Source organism: Falco punctatus (genome assembly GCF_963210335.1).
Source record: "Falco punctatus genome assembly, chromosome: 6".
In the NCBI taxonomy this organism is placed as follows: Eukaryota; Metazoa; Chordata; class Aves; order Falconiformes; family Falconidae; genus Falco; species Falco punctatus.
Window position 1 is genome coordinate 9,606,586 of NC_137585.1, and position 23,590 is coordinate 9,630,175.

Here is a 23,590-nt window from a genome sequence, read left to right on the forward strand (position 1 = left end):
TTAAATCCCAGGAAAAACTATTTCATTTTGCACATGGGAATAATCTCCCAGGTAAAGTATTTATACTGTTCATTGAAAAAAAAATAATAATCTATATATGTATGTGTATATTTGGATAAAAATATTTGTACTAGATTCATCACATAATGTATGTAATGTGATGCTGCTTCTCTTCTACTCTGTACAAATTTTACATGGCTATGTGCCTCCTTTGGTGCTGAACAGAGAAAAGTATAAGCTGGAGTGCAAAGGAAGTATTTGGGAGATATAGAATGGCTGTGGGTAATCATCTAACCAATCATAGATTATTTACTAAATAGTATTAATTACCTCAGATAATAACCTTTTATAGTAAGCTGTTTACATATCATGGGCCAAATCATCAGATGACTTTGCTTCACCGAGCTTCGAGCAGTTAACTCCATCTGAATATCTACCTGCGTCTCTCCTCCTGCACACTGTGTCCTGTCTTGTAAAGTCCTCAATCTATTTTGATCGTTAAGGTGCCAATTCCACAAGCTACTTCTACACAAGCAAACTGTCTACCCCCAGAGACCCTCCATTTCTGAAGGAATTCTCCAGGGTCTCCTCACATGGACTTGTTGGCAAAATGAAGGCCTACAATTTCCCTTAAGAAGGACCACAGGATAAATCACGGATGTGTCCCAAATGCAAAATATATTTGGAGCTAAGGATTTCCAATGGCATTTTGTGAGTTTAATTTAGACTCACCTCAAATATAGGTGTGTAGATCTTTAATATAAATACATGTATATATCTAGACATGGGATGTGTGAGTGTATATCTATGTGATTACATATTTTAATGAATCAACCATCCCAGTCTCTAGGTGCCCAGGTGCCTTTATACGCATGCACACATAGAAAGACATAAATATTTCAAGGCATTGTATTTCATTTAGGCTGAAACTTCTTAATCTCTAAGAACTAGAACAAGTCTGCAGGATGCATTTTATAAAATGTATGATATTCATGAAAGCTTCCAGCAAAAGGTTATTTTAGAAAATTTCTCTGTTTTGAAATTTCTTCTATTTACTGCTTTAAGTATATTTGGTGCTACTCTATCACACCTCACTGAGGTATGAAGGACAGAGGAAGAAGGAGGCTGCATAAGCATGCCTTCCTGCATTGGGACAGAGGAATTTGTGCCTTAATTCCAATTTCTGTCAATTCCAAAGCATCAGTCTCAAAAACAACAGGGCATGCTGTATGGAATACTCTCCAAAGCTCTCCTAGAAGCCACACAAATGGCCCACAACCTTGCCTGTTTTGACAACCTTTTTCCAGATCACCAATGACGCTACATTCTCTGTGCCTTTGAAAGAGTATTTTGAGAGTCCCTAAGTCAACAGTCACTATAAATGTCAGTTACCAGAAGCCTTGGGATTCCTGCATTGATGGCATGCTCCTAAATTTGACACTAGATTCAATGCAATGTCAGAGCATGAGCATTTTCAGCATAGATGGACCATGCTGCTGCAGAAGCGAACATCTGAGTGCAAGATAATCTCCCACGTCCAGCCAAAATGTGGCTATGTCCAGCCTTGACATGCCATTCTATTTGCAGGGAGTGTCTATTCATGATGAATTTGAGCCTTCTGACATGCATGAAAAACACTGTCAGGGTGAGATCATCAGTTGGAGTAAACCAGCCTGGTAAGACTATTGGTTTATAGCTGCAGAAGATTTGGCCCAAAGAGCACACCTACAAGGATGTATCTACAGCCACGCTTTCTGAAAAATTGTCAAGACAATTGTTTTGTGAACAAGGTACAGTTTTCCAGCTCCTTTTGTGTGAGTTATACTTGAATTTATTTTGCTCAAATGTAAGTGGTGATCACAGTGTAAATGAAGAGAAAAAAGAATGGAATACTGCTTACAGCATGTGAATGGGACACTTTGGGTATGGCAAGGGAAAGGAGTTACTCTTCATTTTCTGGTCTTGCGGTATGTAGAGAGAAGCCAAGTTGGCACACTTTGTTCATCCACAATGTGTGCAACAGTTTTCTTTGGAAAAATGTGCATTTTAAGAGAGAAAGCAGGATTTTTTGAGTGGGGAGAGTGGGTCAGAGAAAAGTTTGGAGGATATTAGACAGTTACAGTGACCTAGAATCCCTAGAGGTACAGATAAGAAGACTACAGCTGTGCTGAAATACATTAGCTGGCAACCTGTATCCTTGTGTAATATTCCTAATTGTCTTTGAAATTAAGTTTGAAGAAGGATGGAAGAGTACATGGATGTAGAAGAAATCATAGTTTGGATGCTGACACACAAGGGTGGTTTTTTTTATTACAGCTTAAACCAGTGTCCTTAGGATAGGATGAAGTCTGTTCCCTCTTAAACCAATGCAGTCTAGAGTAATGTATTGTTGCCAGTACTGATAAATAATGGGATAGCTGGCATAAAAGGTGAGTATCAGACTCACTGACTCCATTTTGCACATACTGGTCAAGAGCAAGAATAAACAGTAGACTGGGTCACAAGAATTCTGGATGCAGCCTGCTGTTCAGAGTTTATTATTAAGAACTGCAGGCCCTTGCAGATGCAGTTTTGGTGGGCATTTGGAAAGCCTCACCAGTCACTCTGCTGAGTTCCTCTTTACACCAGTTTTTTTTCTTATTACATATCAATGCCAGCCAGATCAACACTGAAGTCAACACTGAAATCACGAAAGGTCTTCCAGTGCCAGAATCCTGAGTAATATGAGAGTGAAACATCATGGTCAGGAGTGATAACTGTGGCAGGAAACCCCTCCAGCATAAACAGTGCAGTACTGAAGCATTGTGGGGTTATAGACTAGTTGGATATGATGCTTTTACAGAGGTGCTCCTTAAGCCAATGCGTGGCTGCTTTCAAGAGAGGAGTTAAGGCACGTGTTGACACATTGCTGTGCATGTGCAGTCTCGGGTGGCAGCTCGCAGCAGCCGTGAGCACTGTGGCAGTGTTCAAGAAGTTGTACAACTTGCCTAGGAAATGGCCTGATCCTGTTCTGCCCCATGCTTGAGTAGCTGAATTCCACTTCCTTCCTTACCACCTGCATGGGAGAAGGAGGATTTAGGAAGACCACCACGCATTTTACACAACTCAGGATAAATTTGTTAGGCTAGCATGGAGGGCAAAAAACCCAAACCTTCTGTAAGCTGCATGTTCGTGATACGGAGGCTATGGAGAGAATATGGGCATGTTCTGGCAAACGCTCAAGCAAAACTTTCTTTAGAAGAATAGTTCCGTGGATATGTGACTATGTAAAGAAAACTCATGAAAGTAAAGGAGTTTTGCAAATCAGGGCCAAATTATCAACCTATTATTGACAGTTCTTGCAGTGGTCCCTGTCAAAGCATGTCTCATCTCAGTGCCCATTAATGCCAAGTCATGGAATGGGCTACAAGCTTTGAAAGCATTGTTGTGAATGCCCCACGCCAGCCTGTCTTGCCCATATTTTGCACATGGGATTCTCCTTGAAGTTGATACCTATTTTCAAGGTTCCCTCTTCCATGGGCAAATGCCATAATAATTTAAGACCTAATCTACCTCTGTTAGAAACCAGTCTTGACTGGCACTGAATCATGTTCTTAAATGATCTAATTTTCCCCAAACATGCAGAGATGCAGACACACACACAGTGGAAAAGCAGAGTAATTTTTGTATACCTCACTAACTATTTCAATTCCAAGATTTTATTTTGCACAGTAAAATGGTGCCAAAGTTCTCACATTATTTCTTTTTTTTTTCACTAAAATATACCTCATATTCTGATGCAATGTGGACTCACAATTGAGAGTGTAAATTTGCAAGAAACACAAAACTGTCCAATAAGTTGTTTGTGAAATTGCTTCTATTTTTATATGTATGTGCTGCGCACAATAGTTTAATGTATTAATAAAATAAACTTTTATACATTTCTGGTAGTGTTTTGACTCCAAATCCCTCTTAACATTTGGTTTTTCCCTTGCTTCAGAGCTGCTCTATTAAATCACCCCCACCTTCCCCTCACCCCCAGTTCTTAGTCACGACTAGAACCAGATGATGCATTGGTACACTTAAAATTGTGGTAGACTTCTGTGTTCTTCAGACTTCTTGCCTGGCAAGCCAGGAGAGCAGTGCCAGCTATAGAGAACCTGGGAGTTTCACAGAAAAGAAGGAAAATAAAAGTGCAATCTGATTCAAGATGAGCTGTCATAGCCACCTGTCTAAACTCCAATGCTTTTTATGTGGGGAGGGTCTAGTGCTGCTCTCCTGTTGCTAGTGCTCTTCAGTGTTTAACTACCAGTGCATATCCCTTACTTCATTAAATATGAAAGGGGTTTTTTTTTCTTTTCTTTTTTTCTTAATTTTTTTTTTTTTTTAATGGTGTTTTCTTCTTGTCTGGGACTTGGGAGACAAGCTTCCTGCAGTCATCTCTGAGGGATTCTGCCTCACTATGTCTCAAAGTTGGGTATTTGGGAAACACTGTTCCATTTCAGTGATCTGGTAAGTTTTGATCTCCCTTTCTCCCCTCCCAAGATGACAATCAGTCCTTCAGTCAATTAAATGATCTCTCCTAGTTTGAGGACACAGACTAAGGTATTAGAAACAACTAGCTGGGAATATGCCACCTGCTTTTTGTTTAAGTGCGCTGTTTAATCCATACCAGCACGATATCGCAGAGCAGACAATTCTCCAAAGCTCTGATTGCTGGTGGCCCTTCTCAGGAGTGTAAGAACATCAGCCACCACCATGCTGGCTAAAAGCCATTCTCTGCATTTGTGTTTTGGCTCCTGCATTTCCCTGTAATAACTCCCTTTGCAAGTAGTTATAAATTCTTGCGTGTCGTTGCTCTGCATATGTGCCACGTTTCACCTGAGAAAGGACTTCATTTCACTGGTGGATTAAACAATGCTTCTGTCTACTGTAGAAGTGCCTTGTTTACAGCTCTAAAGGCCAGTCACTGTAGGCAGGAGTGGGAACGGGAGAAGAAGATACATAACCCACATGCACGGACCGGAAACAATGGGACAAACTGGCAGCTGATGTAAACCAACCCAGCCCCAGCAAAACAGAAACATAAATGATTTGGTATGAAGTCATCTGCAGAGGCTAGGAGAAGACTATACATGGTCAGATCACAAGACAACCTCAGACACAGTCTAGTTTCTTCTCCCTGTACTGCAGCTTGCCCTTTGAAAGGTGATGCTGGCCAGACACACCTAAGCGAGTACCCAGGCGCCCTGGGAGACAGAAGCAGTTACCATGCTCCCTTCCTACTCTGTGCTCTCAGCTCAGAGAATTAAAAATCTTCAGGGAATTTGGGGGATGAGATGGGGGCTGAGCTAAGCCAAACACCTCTATGAAGAGCAGGAAAAATTCTGGGTGAACTTTGCTTGGTATATATAATATTCTGCTTCCTTTCAGGTAATTTGAAACTTAATGATGTACCTGTTCCCACAGATACACCTATGACACAGTTACCTTATCCTTCTCACCACTTCAGCTTGGGTTTCTGTCTGAGCAACTCTGCTGCTCACCCTGGACAGGCTGTGGGATGCTTGTCAGGGAAGCTTTAGTATACAAGGGTAAATTCACTTGAAACAAAAAACTTGGTCGAATGGCTTAAAGAGGCACCTCTCCTAGCTCCCTGCACTAATCCTGTTCCTCTAGTCTCTTCTTTCCTCCCAAGTCTTTTTGTCTGACTTGTCACTGAAAATATAAACGCTCCTCTGGAAAGTCTTTCCCTGCACCCACAATGGAGCAGGAGTATGCCAGCATGTCCCTTCTCTCTCCCCTCCCCCAAGTCATGCTGCCCTCTGTGTCCCCTGGCCTGAAGCCATTGGCAGAGACCCATAATCTGTCCACTTACTCAGGCTCTAGCTTCTCTGATGACCCACATCAGCAGGTGCTGTTTTCATTAGCTTGATGAGCCTGAGTTGTCAATAGTTCCTAAAAGACATGCCAGCCCTGAGCTGGCTGGAGGTTACAGTGTGAGGAGCACAGGTGAAAGCAGGCAGCACTACACCTTCCTGCAGCCAGTAAAATCTGCTCAGCAATGGCAGCAAGATGAACTCAAAGATATTTAGATGGGAAAGAGCTGCTGGAGGGCTTGAATCCAAACTCTAGCTCAGTGCAGGACCAACCTCAAAGTTAGAGAAGATTGTATCAGGAAGAATCCCCTCTATCTAGCCCCTCTAACAGCCCCTGTGATAGCCTCATGATTCATTAAGCTCTGGATGAAACTCTGGATATCATCTCAAAAGGGGTCAATCACAGACAGATGTCTCAAATGGATCACCAGTACAGCTTGTGCTCTGCTGGAAGGCAGCCTAAAAGCTGATGGCATCTTCCTGTTGACACAAGCCACATCTGTCCTGCACACGGAGCAGAAAATGTCCTTCCTACTAGAACTCACCCACACCAGCACAAATAGCTGCAGAAATAATCTGAAGGATTCAGTCGCCTGAAAGGAAAGGACAAAAAGAAAGAAAGAAAGAGAAAAAAAAAAAAAAAAAAAAGGCTTTCTGGCAACTCATGGATACAAGGCTACTTCAGTTGTAGGTGCACAAGATCTGGGAGAAGACACAGGTGCATGAATTGTATGGCTTCAGGTGCAAGTCCAGACCACTTTCAGGGAAAAGGGTGGCAGCAGTGCTATTCTGAAATCTGGATGTCACCTAACGCCAACACCTACGGTGCAAGAGACAGGTAGAAAGAGTCTGACCTCCTGAGGCTGATTACTGCAATTTTTTATTGGCTGTTATTATTATTATTGCCCTCTGGTGGCTGTGTTGCTATTTAGCAGCGAGGTACAAGAGGCCAAGCATGAGTTCTGGACCATGGGACTGGGCACAAGGGGGAAAGGAGGCTAACACCTCATGGCTGTGATTTGATATAGGCTTCCGGTCCCTCCCCGTGTTAGCATCTGTTGCATCCTTATGCAGGAAAGCCACAAACCACAATATTTGGGGTTTAATTTCTCATAATACTAGGCAGGTAAATTGATTATGAAAACTACTTTGCTTTTACTCTGAATTTTCCAGCCTGAAGATTTGCCAAGGTTTTTGCAAATATAAAACATGAGCCTAAACATCAAAGGCAGTGCCACACAGAACGCCTTAAAGGATGTAGACATGGAGCTGTTGGAGCAGGTCTGAAGGAGGACCACAAAAATGATCAAAGGGCTGGAACACTTCTTCTATGAGGAAAAGCTGAGAGAGCTGGGGTGATTTAGCCTAGAGAAAAGAAGGGTCTGGGAAGACCTTATTATGGCCTTTCAATACTGTGTATTTTGCTGGTTTATAAGAAATTTTTATTTCTTATAAGAAATATAGAAATAAGAAATATAAAAATTTGCGGGCTTATAGGAAAGATGAAGACAGACTTTTTAGTAGGGCCTGTTGCAACAGGACAAGGAATAATGGTTTTAAACTAAAAGAGGGTAGATTCAGACTAGATATAAGAAAGAATTTTTTTTATGATGAAGGTGATGAAATACTGAAACAGGTTGCCCAGACAGGTGGTGGTAAATGTTCCATCCCTGGAAACATTCAAGATCAGGCTGGACGGGGCTCTGAGCAAGCTGATTTGGTAGAAGGTGTCCCTGCTCATTGCAGGGGGGTTGGACTAGATGGCCTTTAAAGGCCCCCTTCCAACCTAAACTACTATATAGTTCTATGACATAAGATGACAAGGCTCATTGGATCTCCCTGCTGATGACATCTGTGGCAGGAAATGCGGTTTTGCAGCATGGAGCACCTTGAGTGCGAAAGCAGAAAGCAACAGCCTTTTCCAAATTATACTGAAGAGAGTAATTTTAAAGCATGTGTAAGAAATCCCTTTTTTCCCTGTTACCTCACTGAGTGCATTATTACAAATAGTGTTGTGGGACCATAAGTGATCACAAATGATACAGTCTCCAGTTCATCGACTACCAGAGATGCTCTTTGCAGGACCAGGAGCCTGGGGGAAGATGCTGGTTGTCTGACTGCCAGGGGGCAGTGTGCCACCTGCAGAAACCATAACTCCGGGGAAAAAGAAATACAGAAGGAAAAAAAAAAAAACACAGAAAGGATCACTGACACTTAGAAACAGGCAGATTGTGAAGAAATCTACTGAACTGAGATTTACCTCACCAGCAAAATCTGGAGCATCATACAAATGCTATAGTCACTTCTTCATCAACTACTGAGCTAGCACAGTTTTTCTAGAAGAGTGGCAGGTACTATACCACAGTTTCACGAAAAAATGTAGCCAGAGCTTTCCTCAAAGTGAAAAAATAGGCTTTCTAGTCAGTAAAAAACAAACTTTCAGATAATTTGTTTACTTTCCTTAGGACATGCAAACAGGTACATCAGAAAAGTGGTAACTGAAAACCTTTTGATTTTCAGTAGTTTTCACCCATTTCTTTTTTGAGTCAAGAAAGCTTATGGCAGGAAACATCAAATTCTGTTTAACAGGTCCTTATTTTCGGTGTTGTAGAAAAATGAAAATATTCTCCTTAGTTTAAATGATAACTGTGTGAGACATTTTAGTGTTAATATATTTTTCTTTCTTTTAAAGGCGTATGTGGTGGGAAGTAACAGGCTGACACAGTCTGAGACCAAAGGGCCAGCCTGTACATTATACATGTAAATGTCACCTGAAATTTATGTTGCTATAAGGTAGGAAGCAGGTTCAGGCTTGCCCAGTGTACTCAGTCTAAGCCTCCAGTCCAGGCTGTATGATTTTCTGTGCAGGATCCCAACACTGATCCTAGGAGTGGCAAAAGGGGCTGGGATCCAATGTTGAAATACCATGGAGACCTGAGGACCTAATTGCCTCCTGGTCCTTTTCTCCTTAGCAAAACTCGGTGTTGCACGGAGGAGACGGCAGTGTGGACATCACAGGATCTCCAGCAGCTCTGCAAAGCCTGTCTTTGAGGAAACGTGATGAGAAACCACAGCAAAGGTGGGAGCTGGGCCCAGTTTCTCACAGGTCAGGAAAAAGCCACACAAGCAGAGGGACTGCTGGACTCTAAATCAGCTAAACTCAGCCTTGCAGAAGGCCAGGCCAGCAACCTGACCAAAGGTGCTTCCAGGGCCCAGTCTTATTTAAATCAGCCTGGGTTGGGACAGTGGACATGCTGGACATCATGTGCCATGACCCTCCTCGCTGAGCTGTGGGCCTGCCCGCCCCAGCCCCATGCCCGGGGAGGCCGGCCAGGCCAGGCCTCTGCCCCTGCCTGGCCGCGGCAGGAGGGCTGTGGTGTCCCCGGCCGGCCATGCTGCTCCCCAGGAGTGAGCTCAGCCCTTCCCAAGCACCCAAGCAAGTGCCATCGAGCTGCTTGCTGACCACCTGGGGCCTCAGCCCTAGAAGCCCTCCCAAGGGACTGGCCATCTCCTGGGCTCTGGCATCCCCACAGCGCCAAGCCCTCAGCCAAACCTCATCTTCCCCCTCGGGCTCACCCAGTCCCTGGGACTGGTCAGGGCCAGCTCAGACCCCACCACCAGCCCTCAGCTCTAAGTCTGCCCTGTCATGTCCTCTTCCACTTTGCTATTTCTGGTCTGGCTCTGCACCCCTTAAAATCCTACTAGTGCCCCCCAGCAACGTAGTCCCTCAACAGCAAGTCCCTTCTGATCCCAGACCAGCGCCTGGCTGGGCAGAGAAGCTGCTGCCAGAGCCCTGAGGGCACTAACGGGCCTTAATGGCCCCAACCAGCCTCACCTGGGACCGCCTGGATCGAGATACATCATCATAACTCTGGAGATGCACAACACGTTTGTCTGGAAAATCGGCCATTATAGGGAGAGGTTAGCATGACTTTTCACAATTTTGATTCTGGAACCGGAGGAGAAAGACACCTCTGGGAAAAGGTTCACACTGGGGTTCTGTAACTAGGGACACAGCAGGGAAATGCTCACAGGGTGCCAGGCCAGCATGAGGAAGTCCCAGGCTGAATTCTCAGCTCTCCCACAGGATTCCTACGTGTCTGCAGACAACGCACTGAAGCTCTCTGCACTGTCTCTCACACGCAGCAGACACTGCAAAACCGATGATGTGGAAAACTAAGTTAGCCATATGTGCTGAACTGGGACAATTCTGATAAATGGCGGGTGAACAAATACCTCAGCAATCTATTTTCCTCATCCTAATAAAATCACTTCCATCTTCTGTATGTGGCCCTTCAAGTAGAGAACCTACAGCCAGATTTGCCCCCTTATCTTCTCCAGGCTGCACAAACCCTGCTCCAACAGCCTCTCCTTGTATATTATGTGTTCCAGTCTGCACACATCTTAGTGACGCTCCTCTGGACTTGCTCCAGCATGTTAACATCTCTCTTGCAATGTGGAGCTCAAAACCAGACAGTGTCAGATGTGGCCTCACAAAAGGGAAATAAACACTTCCTTCGATCTCTTGGCTATGTTTTTGCTAATACAACCCAATATGCCATTGTTTTTTTAACAGTTGCGTTGATAGCCTTTCTTACACTAAGGAGTCTCAAAGGGCAAGGAGTGGCAAAGGCAGAGAGTCTATAAACCGGGGATTCCCCCTCCAGCCTCCCAAGGGAACTGCCAGACATTCATTTAAGACAGTTTTGTGTAAGAGCATGACAATGGGGTGAGGCTGTTGTCTGGATTTCATTAAGTGATTTGCAAACAAATTAAAATGTTGTGAAACAATCTGGTCCCTATGGAGCTTAGCAATGCTCAGTCCCATTCCCACTGTTGCTAAGGAAAGCAGAGGGCATTCGGCATCTTTGACAGACATTTGCAGGCCATGATCTAAAGGTGTCTCAGTGACTTCAGTGTGCTGGTCAGCATTGGCAGTGTAACTTAAGATATGCTCATAAAAGGAAAGAAACAGCCCCAAATCTCTTTTACATTCTGTTTCTGTTGGTTTTGCTTTCAGCATTTACTGAAGCCACCCTGCTCTGCATCAGTTTAAACAACGGAACACATAATTACATCCCAGGTATTTAACTACAGAAGACTTTTTGTTCCTTGGAAAAATGACCCAACTGCAAACTCTTGCACCTCACTTTTGGAGTTACAAATGACTCAGCAGAAGCCAAGAGGACATTTGGTTTCCTTGTCAGAACGCAAGAGTAAAGGAGGAAGTAAGAATCTCTTCCAGCTGTTGGGTAACTGAGGGGGAGACTGAAGCTAAGACAAACTGTGGGGATCTCTAGGTTTAATATATATAATGCAAACTGGAATTACAGTTAACTGCAGTGACCAATCCCGGCTGATGAAATAGCTGTCACTGGAAAAAAATCCTAAAAACAAACAACCAAGTAAGCAGCCACAAGCGGAGATTTCTTTTTCCTCTCCAGCCAAGCTCTGCATCCAGCTCAACCCAAAAGCATGTTTGTTTTGGAAGCCATAGTCTGCTGCAAAGTGTTTGGCTAAAATCCAAGGGGCCAATAAGTCCAGATGAGCTGAACAAGCTGTGTCCTTGGATCATGAGATGTGAACATATTATTCAATCCTGGATTGCATGCATGCATATTATTGTTGGTTACTTTTTGTTACAGGGTGTGGATCAAAATGCCTTGATCGGGACTAAATTTCTACCCCCTAAGTTAACTGTTTACAATTCACAATTTTATTGTGTGCTTGTTATTTCATGGACCAGACCTCACAGCACTAGAATAGCTCCTCAAGGACAATGCGACCATACAGCTTAGGTCAAGTGAGCAATCATTAGCGATAATGTATAAACTCACAGAGTTGTTTGCAATTACATTTTTCAGAGCTGTCTGGAGAAAAGCATCTACTTTTTTCTTAAATATTTATGAGAATTAATCCATTCTGAGCCATTCCAGGTGATCAGAGCCTGGTGGTTTTCCTGGGGATGCTCTGTCTGTGACCTGGGCCCAGGACTCACCAGGCCAACACAAATCTTCCAGTTTATTGAAGAGGCAATAGACTTGCTGCAAAAACATAAGGAAGGTGATTATAACTAGTATAGGTGTCATTCAGTGAGATCATAATTTCTTTTCAATAACACTTTAACCACCTCAGTCATCCAGTGAGGGACAAGCCAGCTTACAGTTCCCACAGGGGCAAAACAGAAGCAGTTATTACAAGGTAGTGGACCCATGACAAATCCGTGCCCTACCTTGACTCTTGGCAATACTTCCATGCAGCCAGGACTTCAGATCTCAAGCTAAGCTGATGGGAACAGCAAGTAGCACAAGCGACTTATTTGATTCTAACTTCATGATCTTGCCTGGTTACTGTCCCTTAGTGAAAATATGTTAAGTACTTTTTCACTTTAATATAACCATATAGCCAACCCTATGCAAAAGCACTAAATCCCAGTGCTAGACTAACAACAATGTTTGGAAATAGGAAACTTTGCATAAAACAAAGTGTTTTCCCGAAATAAAGCAGTCAGTCAGTGTACATTTAGCTGCCTTGCAGTGCACTACAAGAGGAGATGGGTGCATGAACTGATTTTCTTTTTGAGGCTGTGTATGTGTATCCTCAGTATTCATAAGGACCTAGAAGCAAGCACACCAGGAAAAAGAATACATTTTTTTAGACGAGACACACTACCTGGGTAGACAAGTCAGCAGAAATGGGTATGCCAGTGATGGATAAACTGTAGCACAGGGCAGATTTCAGAATCTAGTCAGAGAAGCTGCAGCCCTTCCTTCAGCTCACTAAAAAAACAACATTTTGCAAAGGCAATGATTAGAGCAATAGAAAATGTGGGAAAGGGAGGGGGCATGTATGGGTGCCACATCCTGTAAATCTTGAGCAAATCTGTCGACATTGTGTTGCAGATATTAAAGAGAAACTTGCCAGTTTCAGAAGACCTGGATAATCTCAAATAGAATTTATTTTCTACACCCCTGTAACAATCAACATACAGGTCTACAAGCCACTTGGGTGACTATGAAATTTCTTCTGTCTAAAATATCCTATGTGTGTGTTTTGCACCACCTCAGTTTATGCTAAGCTGGTTGTCAGCTGTCATGAAAATGTTAACTTGAATTCATTTCCATCCTTTCCCCAGAAGTGGGGATCGAGGAATGAATGAACCATGGAGCAATGGGTCTTGAAGTGACACCAGTGTCAGAGACATAGTCATGTTCAGACTAAGCAGGCAGGCTAGCCAGCTCCTGGTATGCAAGAAAGTCCATTAAGACTATGGAAAGCATAATAAAGAAGATTTTTTTGTTATTATTGTTTAGAAACAAAGCGTTAAGTTGCATTTCTAAGTTAAAAAAAAAAATCAGCCAAGAAATCTTTGTTTTTGGAAAACTGAGCGGTTTGGTGAGAATCCAAAACTTCAATAAAGATGACAAAAACCACCTGCATGTCTTCTGTGAAAGAGAATGCATTTCCCAGCCAGCCCTGGCATGACACCAGCTTGTGCCAGCTGTGAAAATGGCCAAAGATCAGTAGGGCCAAGGTGCAGGATCAGTGTCCCAGCAGCTGACGAACCTGTGCATCCAGGGTGCAACGTGTCACTCAAGTTCCTCCTTGCCAGCAGTGTGCCTGTAACCAGGCAAGATCATGAAGTTAGAGTCAAATAAGTCGCTTGTGCCACTTGCTGTTCCCATCAGCTTAGCCTGAGATCTGAAGTCCTGACTGCATGGAAGTGTTGCCAAGTGTCTGAGAAAGTAACATGAAGAACTATTGTCTCTGCGGTACACAAAGAAGTGTAGCTGCAAATCTACCTTAAAAGCCATTCTGTCATGGAAAACCTGAATCAGGGGCAGAGTTCAAGACATATCTTTGCCAGATTTCCACTCAACCTAATAAACCTTTGTCTATGTGCTCCAGGTGCCCCCATCACAGAAACACCTCAACAAACAGACACCAGCTTCTGAGCAAAGCTGAGCTAACACAGTTTTAGGTAAAAAAATAACGTCACTGTTACTTATCTTGCCCTGCCCTTTACAAAGTTTGATCTCCACGTTGCTTTAAAGGACTCCAGAATCTTGTACTAGTCTTGCAGTAGCTTAGGACTCTTTCTGCATGCTTTGCATTAGAGGTACCGGTACAAGAGCAATGCTTGGTTCAGTCATGGACTTCTTCATTTACTCTTTAGGTTTTCATGTTGAAAAATGACTATTAAAACTTATAGAGCAAATGGGTTTTGAATCAAGTTTTAGTTTCAAAGAGATCCCACTAAAAAATAAGTCTCAGAGCTAAAGAGCAACACATGCAATTGTACTAAAGCAATTCTAACCATATCAGTCACATGCTGTTGTTACTGTCCCACAGCAAAAGGGCCCTTGGCTGCTGCTGAGGTTGTCTGCATAGTTTGTCTTTTGACAGTTTCAGTCTATTTCCCCCACCCTCTTTGCATTTTCCATTCTTCATTTCTTTAAGCCTTTTTATCCCTTTGTTCAGGAGACAGAAATGAATGCAAATGTGAACCCAAGAGCCTGAACTAAGTTTAAAACTAGGTTAGAACAAAGTTTTTATCTATTCTCATCTTCTGTCTAACAAGGGGAAATTATCCTATTAGTTTATTGGAAACTGTCAATGAATGCAGTGTAATAAGTTACCATACCCAGTGTCATAGAATCAGAGAAAGATTTAGGTGGGAAGGGGTCCCTGGGGGTTTCCAGTCTGAGCTGTGATAACAGCAGCACTAACTCCCGAGCTAGCCCAGCTCACTCAGGACTTCGCCCACTCAAGTTCTGAATATGTCCAAGGCTGTGGGATACAGCCCCTCTGGGCATCTGCTTGATGACTCTCAGGGGAATTTTAAAAATTCTCTTAAACCAAAATTTCCTTTGTTGCACCTGTGACCATAGAGTATTTTAGCCCAAATTACTGATACTTCCTTTCAATCTTAATGAATTTTAATGTACAGGTTTTGCACAGAAAGTGTACATTACAGAAGGCTGTTAGAGCAGACTGAAACAAAACACTACCCATGGAGATGGCTGTGAACCAATTCACTCACTTTTTTTCTTTCTTTTTTTCTGACTAAAGTAAGAAGTATGTTGCATGTTCTGCTCCTACTTTATTAGTTTTAATTCCACCTTTTTTCAGTGCTGTTCATTAACCTAATGTCACTGTTTGGTTTGCAAACACTACTCAGAAATACTTTATAGTTGCATTTCAAATCTGTTTGTCAGAATCTTTTGTAATATCAGTGTATCTTTTCAATCTTGCAAGGCTGTTGTTTGTTTCTTTACATCTGAAAACAAACTGATGCTAGAGAGGTCAATTTTAAAAATGCTATTTCTTCTTCAGAAAGAAACCCCCGAACTCGCATAATAACTAAAACACAGGCACAAAGCTGTAGACATAGACTGGTGAGATTAGACTGCCTGGACATTATCTTCATTTCTGAATAGATCAAATAGCATCGCTGTAAAGTTGAAAACTTAAGGGTTGTGGATAGCGTACCAAATATTTCCTCCCCAAACCAGATTTGGAAACATAAAATAAGGAAACTATTGTTTAAAAGTATTTTAAAACCTTTGCTTCTGCTTGTAAGGCTGCCATCTCCACCCCTCCTAGCCCCCTGTGTAAGGGCATGCATTTCCCAAGACTAAACTTGTATTGCTGCTGAGAAACCAAATGTGTTTCAAGGACTGCAAGTAGTTTGCCATGCTAGCGAACTACATTTTATAGCATCAGATTCCAACCTAAGTTCCACCAAGCCCTATAGGTTTTTACAAGAGACAAAATGTTCACACTTCTAAAAAATTATCTATAAAACTGAGTTCTCTACTTTGTGTGTGTTGATGTGCAGGAATAAAAAAAAAATCCTTGACCAGTTTAATAGCAACATTATTCCAGTAGCATTTGGCTATGAGGGTTTGGATTCAATAGAGCAGCCAAAATCAAACATCAAACATGATAAAAGCACCAAGAAATTTAAGTTCCCTTCAACCCTGAGCACCTAAATGCTTCTGTTTCAAGTCTGAAAAATGGCACAGGAAAAGGTTTCCCCAAGGGCACATTTCTATTTACACTGACTGTGTTTCCAGTACTAAAAAGAACAGAAGTGAAACACAACAGAGCTGCTGTGGGCAAAATGCTCCATGAACAGCTGAGTGCCAGTCTTTTAAACTGGAGTGTAACCAAGAGGAGTGTTTTAGAGGCTGCTTTTTATCTTTTTGCTCCCTTCCCTTGCAGATGAAAGGGAAGATATTACAGTTATCTTGGAGTTTGGGGGCTTTTTTTTAGAAAAAAAAAAAGAAGGAATATTTTATTGATTCTTTGCATACCCAATGTTACTGCCTACCAAGACACTTCAGCTGCTGTTCAGCCCTGGGGACACCTGGCAGGGCTCTGCCAGCCATGGGTGTCCTCTTCTGCCTCTGCTGTCCTGGAAGCTGTGCCACAACCATAATACCCACCCACCCACCAAGCAAAAGCTGCCTCACACACGTCTATTGTCCTTCTCATCTCAGGTCCAACAGGTTGAAAAGCATTTGGTTATACCACATTAGGCAATACAGGAAACAATGGAGATGCATCCAGGAAAGAAAGAAAGGTCACGCAGTGCAACAAGGGATGGACAAGTGCTGCACATGTTGGGCATGTGGACTTTATTTTATAGAGGGTGGACTGAAGCGTATCAAGGTCTTCAGGCTGGGATCTGAGCAACAAGAGCAACCATCAAAGGATGCTCAGAGAAAGCATGCACAGATCTCCAAGTGGGAGCTCAGATTGAGTTGGGCTGTCTAGTTTTGAGGAGAAAAAACACCTAAGAGTTGATACAAGTATGTGTGTAGGAGCAGAATTAACTTGCAACTCTTTCACTCCTATGGTACCTTTACGACTTGCACACCAAGAGATGAAATTATATGTTTTTAATATATAGATACATATTTTAAGCCACAGATTACTAGGAGAACTTGATACCACAAGACACTGAGAAAGGGCATTTGGTTCAACCACTTGCATCGCTCAAGCAGATTACCTCAGAGTTTGGTCATGTACAAAGAGCAGCAGCTATCACAGCCAAATGTGAAGACGTCTGCCTTCATGCCCTCTTCCTTCACTTTCTTGGTCTACCCCCTCATACCTATACCTCCCACCTTGACCACTTGCCCCTCACTTACTCCTATGCTGCAACCGACCCTCAGATCCCCACCAACTTTTCTCATTTGTCTCATTCTGGGACAAGGACATCCTCTCATCTACCTACCACCAAGCATACTAGATGATCTATGGGGTTGGTTGTGTCCAGGTGCTGACCCAAGCTGCAGGAGAAGCAGGTCCCCATATGTGAAAGGGGCTTCCCATGCCCAGAGGAATGGGTGCCACAACCTGGAAGACTCCATTTCAAATAACCAGAAGCGTCTCTTTGGAAATAGAGGGTATCAGCAGCTCTCATTACAGACTGCAACCATTCTCTATTCCACAATACCTAAGAAAATTCAGACCCTTTAAAATGACAGAAACATTCTTTGTTCAGAAAACACAACCTTTTAGGGACTGGTTCTGCTTTGACTGGGAGCTCTGCCAAGGATTTCAGCTGGAGGAGGAATGAGGCCCTTCATTTCAGTTAGAGCAAAACAACACAAACAGCATCACAAATGCCCATCTGGGACATTTACAGGCAGGGAAGTCTGCTTTCTTATCTACCTCCTCAAAATAGTGAAATATTGAGGCAAGAAATATCAGGGGTTTCTCTTTCTGCCTGTCTTTGTTGCATTATATTTTGAAAGCTCAGAGTGTCTAAAGCCACTGGTAACAAGCTGCCCCCTTTTTGGACATGTGAACCAGACCTGAAAGCTTATGACAGACAGTCTTCTGCCTGACTGGAAAGAGAAGTGGCAAGAAGACAAGACAGGCACTTCTCAGGAAGACCATACATCCCCCATCCTGTAGAGACAGGCATCGAGGAATCTAATCTAGCAATATCACTGCCTGAGCTGCTTGTGCAGGTGACTTAGCACTTCTGAAACTGGAAATGGATTTCCAGAATGTCTACTATATGGAGAAAAGGTGAGGGGGAAAAAATAGAAGACCCAAAACAATATATTTGGCAAGCACACTGCAGAAGCTGCTAGTACATGCTGCGGTCCCAGACCCAGTGGGCTGTGCTTACCTCATTTGTTTCACGTAGGTGAACCTAGCCAGGATGTTTTCTTTAGTCGTGGGCAGTGTGACAAGAATGGGACATCCAAATAAGGTCACTCAGGATGTGTTTAACAACATTGGGTAAAGTCTGTGGCAAAGGCTTATGCACACACATACACACAGAGCATCCACTGTACATACCGTTGACTTAGTGCGTCATTATTCCTAGAATAACTTCTGGAGAGGCACTCCACCCTTGTATTTCCAACTCTGAAGATGTGATTGTCCCAGAGCCAGTTATTACAGTGATTTTAAGGATGGGGAGACAGAGGGAAGGGCCCCTGATTTCTCTGACCTCTTTGAAGGGGTGCAATGCAAGGAAAATTGTTGAAAGCAGAGGGTAATTTCAAATCTGTCAAGCCAAACTCCCTTGCGATCTTTGAAACAGCAGAGAGCAAAAGGCTTCCTGAGGCCATCCCGGATACCGAGATAGCACAGAATTCTGCAGAAGGACAAGCCACACACCTGTTTAAATATAAGTCAATGTGCTTTATTAAGCAACAGGTCCACAGGTGCTCCTGCATGATGAAAGGTAGTCCAGCACTGGGAGGGAACGTGCATTTTCACTCGTAGGAGAATCCTGGAAAGCAAGCCCATTATACTGAGTAGAAAACTCCTGGGGTTTTTTTAACTTGCAAATTTTTGATGGTGCATAAAGCACTTTCAAGGAGCCTGCAAAAGGTAACTGAGAGCAAATCACTTGGAGTGACTTAATTTAAAAATCTTACCTTTCCCTTGTAAGCCCTCTGCAGCTGAGTGAAGTGATAAGCAATAAAAGAAAGGCATTACTTTTCTAGCAGCTGGGCAAGTTACTGAGCTCAGGGTTTTACAGATCCGAAACAGTTTTGATCAAAAAATGACCCAAGGCTGAAACTCAAAACAGTCAAAATGGGGGAAAGTCAGATCTCAAGCTGCTCCTATGACCTTAACTCAGTTCCTCTTGTGTACAGGTTTGGGTATAATTGGGAGTTAAATGATCGTATTTCAATAAATTACAAAACTTCCCACTGGACATATGCTTCATTCCACACAGAAAGTTATGATGTTCATTTACAGATGTTCGGTATTGTGTGGCCCATCTGCTCTGTGCCCTGGGCTACACACGGTACCAGTGAGGCACAAGCGTCACAGTTGTTCCAGTCGCGGCACCTGGCCCGCCGCGTGCCCAGCCCCAGTGCCCTAGCCAGACCCGGGCTGCCTCTGAAGCAAGAGGCAAGGAGGCAGCAGGAGCAGGCCTGGGGTGAAGGCACGGCTGAGGGAGGGAGGGGAATGAGACCCACTAAGGGGCAGAGCATCAGTGATTTTCTCAAATAAATTTCAGCCTGCAAGTTGGGGCCCGTCTTATCCATCCTTTTACTTTAAATCTTGCTCTGAAGTGAGAATTTCCTCACTTCACCTCAGTGGTTCCCAACATCCACCATGGGTGGTACCTCTGGGCTGGGTCCCAGATGCCTTTGCAGGATGCTTCCAAGGAAAGTCCTGTGCCGCTGTGGCACTTGACACTGGCTGTGTAGCATCCCTGCAATGGGAAGTGGAAAATGTGGCAGTGTGGCCTTCCTGACCACACAAAAGTTCACGTTCAGTCCTGAGGTGTAGGTCAGACCTGCCCTTTCCCACCAGCATGTTTCAGGCTCCACACGTGCTCACGCTGCTCTTCTCACAGCACCCACTTTCCTTCCCATCTCCTTAAAAGTATAAGCTCCTCATAGGAGGGACTAACCTATGTTCATGTTTGAAAACTTAGCGCTACCTGAACCATCCATTTGGACTAAGGTAGCCGTTAAAGAAAAGCAGCAGTTCTGAGTTTGCTGAAATGTTTTTGGTCTTCAAATTTAGTTCCATTTCTTTCTTTCTTTTGCAACAAGCAAAATCTATAAGACTCTGTAGGTAATTCTTTACTGAGAACTGAGAAAAGCCATCTCAATTCGCCAAACATCTCAGAACAATATAGAGAACAAAAAAAGCAGTATCAACATATGTGGTAAAAGTTGCAGAAATATTGCTATTACTAATGCCACAGCATAAGGATACTTGAGAAGAAAGGTCGTCATCACTTCTAATAGACTAACAGACACAGCTGAAAAAGTAAGCAAGCTTTCATACACGTGGTTACTTCATCAACAGCTGAATGGGTAGAAGGTAAGAAAGTTACATACCAACAGAAGGAATAAATGGATCAGCCTGAAATAAAAAGAAATGGACTGTTAAAAAAAACCCACATGCAGTGGGAATTTGTAGGTTTGAAACAACAACAACAAGAGTCTATGGAAAGGCAAAAATTACATTATCATCCTCACAAGCAGAGACTTAAAAAAATTTGCTTTAGTCCAGCAGCCTAAAGAAAACTCAGCAAAGTCTGGAGTTTTGCTGACCCTATGGGAAAGTTTTGAAAATGCCAAACTATTTAAGCATGTGAAAGCAGTTTTTCAGTTTTTCCTTTTCTGACATATAAAACAGTGAAAGAGCTGCTCACAACTAGCATGTGCTAAAATAGAGCTTGAATAAATTTTTCAAACATCTGAGAACTGTTTTTCTGCAGCTAAGACACCAGAGACCAGATCAATCCATAATGGCAAGTACAGAAAAATGTCGTGATAAATATGAAATATCAAACCAGAAAAACTGCATTCACAAAAGAATGACAAAAAATTCCAAGAGGACACACTATCCTGTAAGTGCCTTTTGCAGAAACTTTTGCTTCTGAGGTATACATATCCGCATTTCCATGGTAGTCTAATGAAAGGGAGCAAAAGAAAAACCAACCAACCAACAACAACCCCCCCCCCCCCAAACATTTGTTTTAATATCAAAGTGAAAAATATTAGTGGATAATTTCAACAATAGATACATCACTTTAAAAAAGAGAGAAAAAAAAATAAACCCCCTTTCCCTCCAAGCTCTTTTTTAAATTAAAGCAAAGCATTTCAGATGTTATAACTGGTAAAATATTTGTAGCCTAGATGCCTCTCGGTGAAGACAGCTTTGTCAGTCTACTCAGTTTAAGATATGACCTTTATACACTTTGGCTAAAAAATGCTGTCATTTACACAGGTGTATATACACTGACGCAAGTCTCTAGATTTACACAGGTGTGACAGAAGAATTTGGCAGAGTTTTGCTAATTTTAAACAATAAAAAAAAATTCAGATCAACATCTGCCGTTGGTTACAGTTGTATCAATCCATGATACGGTTGGTGCTGATGGGACTGCCCCACAGCTTGTTAACGAAACTAAGAATTTTTCATACTGTGTCCAACTAGAGTCTGTAACTGAACCTAACATTGCTACAATTAAAATCCTTGAGTTTCTTTAAAAAAACTTAGGAAATTGCTGTTTGGTACTCTTAAGTTTTGTATAAATTTTTGAAAGAAACCTTAACACAGTCCGTTTTTATAACCTGTTATTTCTATTATTGTTTTACCCATACACACAGCATTTTCATATAATAAATGGTACCATATTTTTTTAAATCAGAAGATTTGTTTGTAAAGACATGGAACATTGGCAGGGCAACTGAAAAGCCAGTATTGTATCTTGGAACATTTTTTAGCATCACTTTTATTACTTTCCAGCTTGGTCATGTCCCTTTGTAGTTCTTCCAACCTTGTTTGTTGCACCTGAAGTAATAGAAAAGTACCAATAGGAGAGCTTTCAGGTTTGATTCAGATCCTGGATCTGAACGGGCCACACTAACCTCTATGACTCTCTAAAGGACTGCCAGCCCGATGTGCAATGCAGGAAAAAACACACAGGTTTAAAGTGTTCTACAGGTAATTTTCAGCTGTTTTGTCACCTTTATTCAGGTGACTCAAAATGAAACGGGAGAAACAAAAGGGGCAGCTTATTTGAAGTGGGTTATGCTCACATCAAGTTTCTTTTGCTTAAATGGAGTGACACAAGTATCAGCCCAAAAGGTTCACTGCTAAACTTATACCATAATGAAGGGAGAACCAGGCACAGGACAACTTAATATCAGCTTTTGATACATTTGCAAAATATTGTAGCAGTATTTGATGTTTCCACTAAATCAGAATGTAGTTTGGAAATTGAGAGGGGAGGTGGGAATCTAAATAAACAGATAAATCAGGTCTGAAGGGTCATTCCCTTCAGTGAAAGTTAAGTGCAGTGGATTGCTCTTCCTGGATCTAACAGTAGGGGCGTGGGAAGATTTCAGATGTCACAGGGTTGTAGATAACATTTGAACATATGATTAGCTTTCGTGAGCTGTCTTTAGAAACCTTACATTTTTCCCCCCCGCACCTTAGCCAGAGATCCTTCCCTTGAGGTTTCGGGACACTTAAAATGTTGCTTTGACAAAAATCAAGGATGTGGAGAAGTTTTTCCTGTGTGATGTCACTTTGCTGCCCTTTATAAGCCTCTGCAGAAAAGAAGGGAACCTATCTGAGGATTCACACTCCAGACACAGGCGACCAAGGGCAAGCAAGAAGCACAGAGACATATTGAGCTGCAGATACCAACCGAGGGTGAGGAACGGTGAGCCATGCCACAAAGCAGTGCCTGCAGCTGCCTGCGGTACATGCTACTGGTATTGTGTAGCCTGAAGGCTGCCCTCGCCTTTCCCAACTCCTCTCCGCTGCTGAATCCCAGCTGGGGGAATGGAGATCACCTGATGCACCTCTACACAGATACAGAGAGGAACAGCTTCCATCTCCAAATCAACGCTGATGGTTACATTGATGGTGTTCCTCACCAAACCATCTACAGTAAGTAGCGTACTATGGACCCTCAGTCTTCATGGGAGCAGGGGAGGGAGAACAAACTTCTGCTTTCTCACTAGCTCTAGAAAATACTCCTCTCATTATGCAGGCAGACAGAGGAGTACAGCGATGGGATGGAAAATATACATAATTACAATCCTCCTTCTGTTTAACAAATAAACAAAATTCCTCCAGAGAAATCTAGTGGATGGGGAATTTTATTCCTTGCCTAAGAGAACTAAAGTTCTATAGTACCTGTAATAATCTGCTAGCAAATGTTACCTGAATTATCCTTCATTTCATGATTTTACCCACAACTTCTTGTGGAAGTTGCAATTAAAGGTTGGTGATGGCATCCCCCAAACAGCTGCTTCCCATTGCACTGAGAGTATTACCAAAGGCACTGCAATGAGAGAACTCATCACAGCAGTAATGGAAAACTGATAGTATCTACAAAATCTTTTTTTCGGGGTAGAGAGCTGACAGCTACTAAAACTAACTCTAATCTGCGTAGAACATGGGTGTGCCAAGGTCGATTAAAAAGGGGTAAACTACGAAAGTCCAGGCTGTCATAAAAGAAGTGTTAAGCCTTCGAGGTTCATGAGAAGTAGATATTCCCTACTGTAACTAAAAGGTTCTCAAATTGTCTCATCATAGTTTATTTTCATGGAAAATGAAGGTATTCTTCTTCCTTTGCTGAATGCCCGACCTAAACATTATAGTTAGTAGAAAAATGGCTTTTTTAAAGAGTTAAGGTTCTTTCATAGCATTTCAAAAGTAATTCTCTCTTAGCAATACTCGAATCACAAGTAGCTAGGCATCATAAAGTC

General features: G+C 42.6%; 1 protein-coding gene across 3 annotated transcripts in view; it reads left to right on the plus strand.

The window, feature by feature from the left end:
* The first annotated feature begins 14 nt into the window (after positions 1–14).
* The window catches only part of FGF23 (fibroblast growth factor 23), a 36,230-nt gene continuing 12,654 nt past the window's right edge, over positions 15–23,590 (plus strand). Inside the window, exons 1-2 of one of the 3 annotated variants that reach the window (XM_080391663.1) lie at positions 15–8,651; positions 8,831–22,766. In XM_080391663.1, the coding sequence (XP_080247789.1) occupies positions 22,544–22,766 (223 nt within the window). In that variant the 5' untranslated portion in view covers positions 15–8,651; positions 8,831–22,543. Of the gene's footprint in view, positions 22,767–23,590 lie in introns of all 3 variants that reach the window. The other 2 variants (XM_080391664.1, XM_080391662.1) reach the window with 2 other exon arrangements.